Genomic DNA, 8,049 nt, shown 5'->3' with positions numbered 1-8,049 from the left:
GTGGGCAAAGGGAGAGGGAGGGAGGGGGGAGGGAGAGTGAATGGGAAAGAATGGGGGGGGGGTGGAATGGGAATGAATGGGAGGAAAGGGGGGGGGGGTGGAGGGAAAGAGAGAAAGAGAGAAAGAGAGAGAGAGAGAGAGAGAGAGAGAGAGAGAGAGAGAGAGGTTTTTTAGTTTTTGTTTGATTCCATTTGTTACAATGTATATTCTTGGTGTGACATAGTGTCTGTTTCATTTTGCTTCTAAGCTATCCCCTGTGTGCAAGGAATGGCCGGGGTTACCATCCACTGGCGGCGAGGGATTTGAACGCAGGTCAGCAAGATTGCTAGAAGAGATCGCTACCGCTGCACCACACAGCACACAAAGAGAGAGAGAGAGAGAGAGAGAGAGAGAGAGAGAGAGAGAGAGAGAGAGAGAGAGAGAGAGAGAGAGAGAGAGAGAGAGAGAGAGAAAGTGTTCAACTACCATCTAACACTATAAGCAAATTCTATACTTTTATCAATGCAATATAGAAGCCCACTGCATATGTTGAAAATAAGCTAAAAGCAAAAGAAACAACCAAAATACATCTACATCTACAGTCAGGAAAAGGTTACGGAAAAGCTTTACTGTAAACTAAGAGCATCCCCTTCTCTCTCCTCTTTCCACAGATTCCATGTATAGTGGAACCGAGAACTACGTCAGGTTTCAGGAAGAAATGACCGTGGATTTTGCCTGCCCATTCGACCTGGTCATGTACCCGTTCGACCAACAGAAATGCTACCTCGTATTCCAAATTCTCAACTATGACTTGTCACTAGGCTACTTTGTCATGGTGAGTTTTATTCAACTATTTATTTATGAGGGGGGGGGGGGGGGTGAGATACAAAGATACATTGCAGTTGAATAATTTTGCATCTAAAGTCAGTTAATTTCTTCTTCTTTTTCTGTATTTTATTTTATTAGTACTTATAAGATAAGGAATGGCTTGTTCATATACATATTTTCATATTTCTCGATCTGTAATGACATATATACATATTGTTCATCAGAAAAGACACTGCCTCTGTATATAGACATAAAATACAGGTTAATGCAGCAAATATGCATAATAATATATACACACACGTTAAATAAAAAAAAAAGTAAGACCTATATACATATGCATATACACAATACGTAAAGTCACATACAAACGTAAACCATTAGTAAATCCACGACCTGCCTTTTCTGCAGTCCAATGAGTCCCGGTTCATTGGGAATCGACGCCTCATGGAGTACTTCCTTGACGGCGAGAGAGCCTTCGCGTACGTCGACCACAACACGAGTCATGTCGCGGTCGGTTTTCAAGGATAGTCTTTGCGTTAGATTTCTTAGAAGGTTATGGACGAACACGGCGGATACACAGAAACTGAAAGATACACACACACACACACACACTCACACACACACACACACACACACACACACACACACACACACACACACACACACACACACACACACACATACATACACACATGCATGCATAGATAATTTCACATTTTGGTTATTCTTGTTATGATTATTAAAATGAGTCCCTCGTTGTCATATCTTTCAGTATCATTGGTAATATTATCACATGAGTATTTTCACTTTAATTATTTCCAGGTGGAGTTGAAATTTCGAAATCAGTTCCTGTATTACGTCGGGAACGTCATCATTCCAAGCCTCATGCTCACGATCCTCTGCTACGTCACTCTCTTTTTCGAAGAGGATGACTTCAATGTCAGTTGCTGTTCGTTTTCTTTCCCTGTCGATTTTCTTTGTCGATTTGAATCTCATTCGTGAGAATATACTAACGCTGAATCCATTTTGTATTCTACGATAATTTCCATATGTAATGTTGTCCTTTCGTTAGTAATGACTTTCTCTTATTTTGAGCATCGCATATAAACAAACCTTTATAATCGCGATCCCTCACCTCCCCTTAGGATCGCATCATGGTATCCTTAACGTCTCTCCTGGTCCTGGTCACGCTCTTCTCAGACTCCGGCAAGTCGATTCCCAAAACGGCCTACTTCAAGCTCATCGACGTGTGGTTCATCTCCCTCATCTGGGAGGACTTCTGCATCATCCTGTCTATCATCTACATCGAGGAGGTCCGGCAGGCGTCCCGCTCGAGCCCGAAGGTGAAGTCGGCCTCAAGCATCCCCATAATTCCTTCAAGTCTCAAAGGAGGCAAAGAGCGCCACGTTCGAATCAATGACATCGTGACTTGGCTCTTTGCTGTTACTTTACTGATCATCATTGTTGTCATTATTCCCCTGGGTGTCCATGGGTTAACGGTGGAAGTAGATATAGATTTCAAGGAAATGGTGTGAACTCTGTAAAGATCGAAAAATATTAAGGTTCGGTGTACTGTCGTACTGAGAGCCTAGAGGGAATCAGTAGGAATTCCCTCGGTGTACTTGGAATTCTCTCATTAACTGTAGATATGACTGTAACTCGAAGAATGAAAATAATGCACAATTTCACAGTTTTTGCTTGAAGTTCAGAATGGGATTTTTGATCATTTGATTGAATATGTGAGGCAAGGTCGGAAGGACTGACAGCAAAGAGTTGGGCTAAAGAATTAAGAACACTTGTCTAAAATAATCAAGTCAATTAAACCCAACTTCCATACATTGATTACAGTTTGTTCCATCTGATATTCATCTATATTCACATTGAATTATATCACTTTCACTTATTTGTCTTCCTATCCTGTGCTTGCAATTCTAAAACAGAGACCTCAAACTAGGTCTTAGCTTTTTATCCCAGCTGCTATATGTAACAGAGCCGAAATTAACTTTCCAATAAATTACGTAAACACCCAACGAAATATGGAAACCCAGTGTCTAAATGCGCCCTCTTGGGTCCAGGTATATAAACAGTCTAAGCACGGTTTCTAGTTTACCATAGTCTAAACAAACCTGGGGGCCTAGAGACAACCTATAGACCCTAATCAGATTTGCCTTATCCTGGATTCCTTAGCCTAACCGAAACTAAGAATCCATTTCTAGAGACCCTAACTTTTAATAAATCCTGAAACTAACCAAAACAAGCCCGCATTCTGGTCCTTCATTGAGGACATAGGCCTACTCTTTATCCAGTTGACTTTTGTTCTGTCGACATCTGCGCCTCTGCACACAATTTTTCAAGAAGTAAAATTTTCCTCATCAGCCAAATTAATTGATCAATGGGTCAAATAGGGTCATTAGTGATTTATCCAGTTGACTTTTATTCTGTCGACATCTGCGCCTCTGCACACAATTTTTCGAGCAGTTAAATTTTCCTCATCAGCCAAATTAATTGATCAATGGGTCAAATAGGGTCATTAGTTAAGCTGCCTTTCCATACAAGCGTGATTTTTTTTTCAAAACTAAGCAAAACTATCATATACTATATACATGCCGATATGACTTCATCTGCAATTTGTTCACAAATGGAAAATCAGAAAATATACCTATACATCATAATTCTGTTCTGAATCAGATTGAACTAAACAGAAAGAAATGACACTAAACAGAGAGCACATTACACAATCAATTACGTTATATATACACGTTAGACAGTCCCTTATTGCTATGTAACGGTTAACACTATTTATATAGACCCAATGCAAAGGAGAGGAAAAATGTTCTCGGTCGCAGCCAAACTAACAGAGATAATACTACTCTAAATCATGCCTTAAATACATGATTAGAATTCATCTTACCTTACAAACGTCGAACACTGACGTTAACGGCAGCATAGAGGTCTGGTGTAGTGCAATGCTATCCCACCCATTTAGCCAATGTTGCACAGTAATTATCTGGTAATTCGCCACTAATTATCTGTTGACGCGGCAGATAATTTTAAATCAATTAAATATCTGGTACTTAGTTCGTCCCCTGAGTCTATATATAGAGTCTTATTAGTTACATGATGATATGTGATATATATGTAGCTTATATGTATCTCCCTCTGGTGTCTATGAGGTCGGGGGGGGGGGGGGGGGGAGGATTCATCATGGTAGTCGTAACATGCTTCCTTTTAGCTCTGTGGGATTTCCTTTGTTGCATGCACACAGGAGGGCATCTACTCTTTTAACCCCCACCTCCCCCTGTTTCTATGCCTCTTCTGTGAGGGATTATAAAGTATCACTTGATTTGCACACGCACACGCATATGTACACGTACACGTACACACACACACACACACACACACACACACACACACACACACACACACACACACACACACACACACACACAAGCATATATATAGACATATGAACACATGCACATATATACATATAGCCTAAGCACCTGGTATAACGTTTCTTTTTCATTTTTAAAGGATATGAGTATTTTCGATATTTGCAACATTATATTAAAAAAACAATGTGCTATATCTGCATTTATAAAATGATTATATTTTCAAGACATTGAAGACGTTTGCTGTCAAACTCGTTTACCCCAGGCGGCCACATTTCATTCATTACAAAAACACAGTAACAGAAAAAAAAACAACCTGTAAGAGCTTAAGTGATAATCTTAAAAGACGAAGGACTGGCTTAAGTAATCATGTAAAACGGCCGACTGTGGGACTGTCATAGCAAATGTGCCGCGGGCCTCACACAGGAGTTAGGGGGGCCTCGTGTTTGACACCCCTGTTGTAGACTGATAATCAGTATACAGTAACCCTACTTGCTGTCCAAGATTGTCTCATGTTGTCATGTCATAGTCTTTACAGTGATCTGCAGGTTTATTGAGCAAAAATAACAGGCATTTATATGAAATCAAATGCAGTGTAATATTTTATTTTATTTGGCCATGTTTGGTGCAACCCCAAAAATCATTTCAGAAAAAAGACAACAGTGACAGTAATATCTAAATGCCAAGGATGTTAAAGAAAACCAACCCAATTTACATTAATTTCTTGGTCTGACGAACTAACTGATTGTGCTTACAATGTTGGTGAAATGGGAGCCTCACAGGTCTTGTCAAAATAATAGCTTTAAACTTTTCCCTTGGACTTAAATTGAAAAGTATGGTTCACTCGAAACAGTGCATGGTACGCCTATTCACTATGATAAACTATTTAACACCGTCACAACTTTGGACAGGAATGCTTGCATTGTACTACGACTAACGCGGCCTGAAGCATACATAATGTTGTATAAAACTCGGTCACGGAACAAAGTGACTGCATGCATGTTCGAGTATTCACAATTGCTGATGTTGCTTACATTTCTTGTTGCAGTCAACTGCACTTTGTTTCCTATTCCATAGTCTATTATTCCAGGCATTAAAACATTAGAGAACATATAGTCATATATTGTGGTAGGAGGGGAACTATAGAAGGATTCATAACTATAGTCCTTCGGCATTATCTTGGACATGACAATCCTCTCCTGGAAGATGAACCCGTCCTTGAGCTTCCTGCGGAACTCGGAATCAAACTGCTTGGCATATTCCCAGAAAGTGTTCCTGTTGTGAAGAGGCGTCTGCATGGTGTGGGACATAGCACCCATGTGGTTCCCCAAGTCTGTGATGGGATCACCTTTCCAGTAACGCCTCTGGTTGACCGGATGACGGCTGGTGACGCTGTAAACATCCCTCACTAACCCCGCATCCGCCACTAGCTCTACCAGGGCTGTGTTGATCACCGAAGTCATTCCCGAGTTCAAGGTGACACCATGGGATTGACATTGGTCTTGGAAACTCTGCAACAAGCGAGGCTCCAAGTCAGTTACGATGTATCCTGTGGGAAAACTTTCCTTCTCTGAAATTCCAAAGGCCTGCTCAAGGAGTGGTGTAAATTTGGTATTCATAGTTTCATGGATCATGCGCTTGAAGTCCTCTGGTCTGCTCTCCAAGTTCCTCAACACCTCCCTTTCGATATCCATGGTTTGTTCCCCACTCACAAACTTCCCCAGTTGCTCTTTGCTAATAGGAGCACCCGAAACCACATCCTCTAGCAATTTCAAAAATGTATTGAGAATCACCATTGCAGTGAGGCCATCACATAGCCCATGGTGGAAGTGAAACACGAAGTCATACTGGTGAGGAAATTTCTCTTTCATCTCTGGTATTGGACATGGAGTGCCTGGGGCTGCCGGGAGGAGTCGAGTACGCCAAAGAGGTGCTTCTGTAGAATTGTCAAAAGGTTGGTGCAAAAGCTTGTTGATTGCGGTTGACACATCCGAATCTTCTAGCACCTGTATAAAGAAACTAAACCTCAGTATTGTCTTTTCTCTCAAAAGAGACAACATTATTTTAATACTGCTGTTATAGAACTTCAAACCTTACATATAGCCAGAACTCATTCAGATTTATGGATCAACAAGCCAAATTATCTTCATACATAATTCTACAATACACACTGGAAATGCAATTTTCCCATTTCTCTAAATTGTTGCTAGAGTGTGCTAAGCGATCTGGGAGTTTGATCTTTATGTTTTTTTGTTTTTTTTTTATCTCCTTTTTAGATGTTCTGTTGTATAAAGCTTACATACCGAAAAGTCAAGCCGGGTCTCAAGCGCCTCACACACCCATAGCGTTCCTTCTCTCCAGCGGAAACATGCTCGGAGTGGACTAATTTTCCTGTTAATGAAAGAACATATATACTGGACAACTAACATAGAATTCTAGCAGGTGTATTTACCATCCCAAAGGAAGAAAAATCAGAACTTTGATAAAAAGTCTCTTACTTTCTATAAAATTCTTACGGCTGTGGAGTACCTGTAGAGGTGCGTGAGAGCCTCCTCGAAATGGGCAGGTTCTAGGGGCAGTGAGCTGTTGATGGTGAGGCAAACGAGAATGTTCAGCTGAGCATACTTCGCCGCGACATTTAACCTCTCGATAGTTCCTCCTGCTGGATGTAGCCACAGGGCTCCACTCTCGATGTTCTTCGGTCTGGAGTATTTTTTCCACATGTGAAATGCTACTTATAATATGGCAAGGATAGGGCATATCACCTAGAACAGCGGTGGTAGCAACGATCAAAGAGAATAAAAAAAATCCATGTTATGACATAGAATATGCATTAATATTTTGATCTTATTAACTGATATATCTTATCAGAACTCAAATCTGCAAGTCACCTAGATTTCTTTTCCGAAATCAGACCAGATAAGACTCACGTGGTGTGGGTAAAACGCGGCGTGTGAGATCGAGGCAGACAGTACAAGGCTGCCGGTGGTAGGCGACGCAGGAATCTTGTCGTCGCCAGCATTTTGTCTGAAAGAAACAAAATAGTGATAGATAGAGGAACTGAGACCTATGTACTTTCATATCACTTTCACTACGTCCACGTGGCCTGGCGAGTCATTGAACAAAGAGTACAAATATAGTGTCCCACGCGTTTGCACCAGCCCGTACACATACAGACAGTGCATACCTCCCACAGGCAGAGATTACAGTCGATGATTCCCGGGGCAGACAAACGGGATCAACACGCTTATCCTATCTCAACTGCGTATGAAATAACTATGAGACTAAATACGTACTGTAAATGTAGGAGTAATTTAACTACATCAATTAAATAATTTCTTTGGTATCTTATTTCATTTACATAAACTATGAATGATAATAAATTTTACCTGATAACAGATAAATAACTTTTTTCTATATTTGTCAGAATAAACATATAATATCCAGTATTAATTGTTCAATGGTTTCTAGATACAATTACGAGCTAATAAGTACTTTCTTCATCGACATTAAAACCTCGACAATTACAATCACAATAGCATTCACAATGACCAGCAACTCTAACCTTTATGATGCGGAAAAAAAACAGTATTTATTCCTCGAGTTAAAATCGATATTTTTGATCAGAAAAAAAATATTTGAAAAATAAGAAACTGTTACTCACACGACCCCACGTTTCAAACTGCGACCGTGATGTTAGTGGAAAATCCTCTTCATTTACTCTACTCAGCGAGAGATAAGATACTGATATGATTATTAGCATTGCATTAATTTTTGATCCTGCCATAAATTGTCAACTATGAGAGAGAGAGAGAAGTGAGGAAAGAGGAGAGGTGAGAGAAGGAGAGGA

At 40.3% G+C, this 8,049-nt stretch overlaps 2 protein-coding genes across 2 annotated transcripts; one reads left to right on the top strand and one right to left on the bottom strand.

Moving 5' to 3' along the window:
* The first annotated feature begins 968 nt into the window (after positions 1 to 968).
* On the top strand, positions 969 to 4,443 carry LOC125034174. The gene is made up of 2 exons (XM_047625855.1): positions 969 to 2,556; positions 2,599 to 4,443. The coding sequence occupies exon 1, from the start codon at positions 1,962 to 1,964 to the stop codon at positions 2,340 to 2,342; it is 381 nt and encodes a 126-aa protein (XP_047481811.1). The 5' UTR covers positions 969 to 1,961; the 3' UTR covers positions 2,343 to 2,556; positions 2,599 to 4,443.
* Positions 4,444 to 4,795: 352 nt separating this feature from the next.
* On the bottom strand, positions 4,796 to 7,893 carry LOC125034172. The gene is made up of 5 exons (XM_047625854.1): positions 7,864 to 7,893; positions 7,130 to 7,226; positions 6,729 to 6,902; positions 6,503 to 6,590; positions 4,796 to 6,205 (listed from the first exon to the last, which is right to left on the bottom strand). Exons 2-5 carry the CDS (start codon positions 7,219 to 7,221, stop codon positions 5,072 to 5,074), a joined length of 1,488 nt encoding a protein of 495 aa, XP_047481810.1. The 5' UTR covers positions 7,222 to 7,226; positions 7,864 to 7,893; the 3' UTR covers positions 4,796 to 5,071.
* Between the last annotated feature and the right edge of the window lie 156 nt (positions 7,894 to 8,049).

This window comes from Penaeus chinensis, chromosome 17, assembly GCF_019202785.1.
Source record: "Penaeus chinensis breed Huanghai No. 1 chromosome 17, ASM1920278v2, whole genome shotgun sequence".
In the NCBI taxonomy this organism is placed as follows: Eukaryota; Metazoa; Arthropoda; class Malacostraca; order Decapoda; family Penaeidae; genus Penaeus; species Penaeus chinensis.
This window is presented reverse-complemented; position numbering and strand designations above follow the sequence as displayed.

Excerpts from the sequence above, each read along its gene's own strand:
- LOC125034174 (XM_047625855.1), top strand. The coding sequence starts at position 1,962 with ATGGTATCCTTAACGTCTCTCCTGGTCCTGGTCACGCTCTTCTCAGAC.
- LOC125034172 (XM_047625854.1), bottom strand. The coding sequence starts at position 7,221 with ATGCTGGCGACGACAAGATTCCTGCGTCGCCTACCACCGGCAGCCTTG. Across the intron at positions 6,591-6,728 it reads GCTCTCACGCACCTCTACAG|GAAAATTAGTCCACTCCGAG; the intron begins GTACTCCACAGC and ends TTTCATTAACAG. Across the intron at positions 6,206-6,502 it reads AGACCCGGCTTGACTTTTCG|GTGCTAGAAGATTCGGATGT; the intron begins GTATGTAAGCTT and ends TTCTTTATACAG.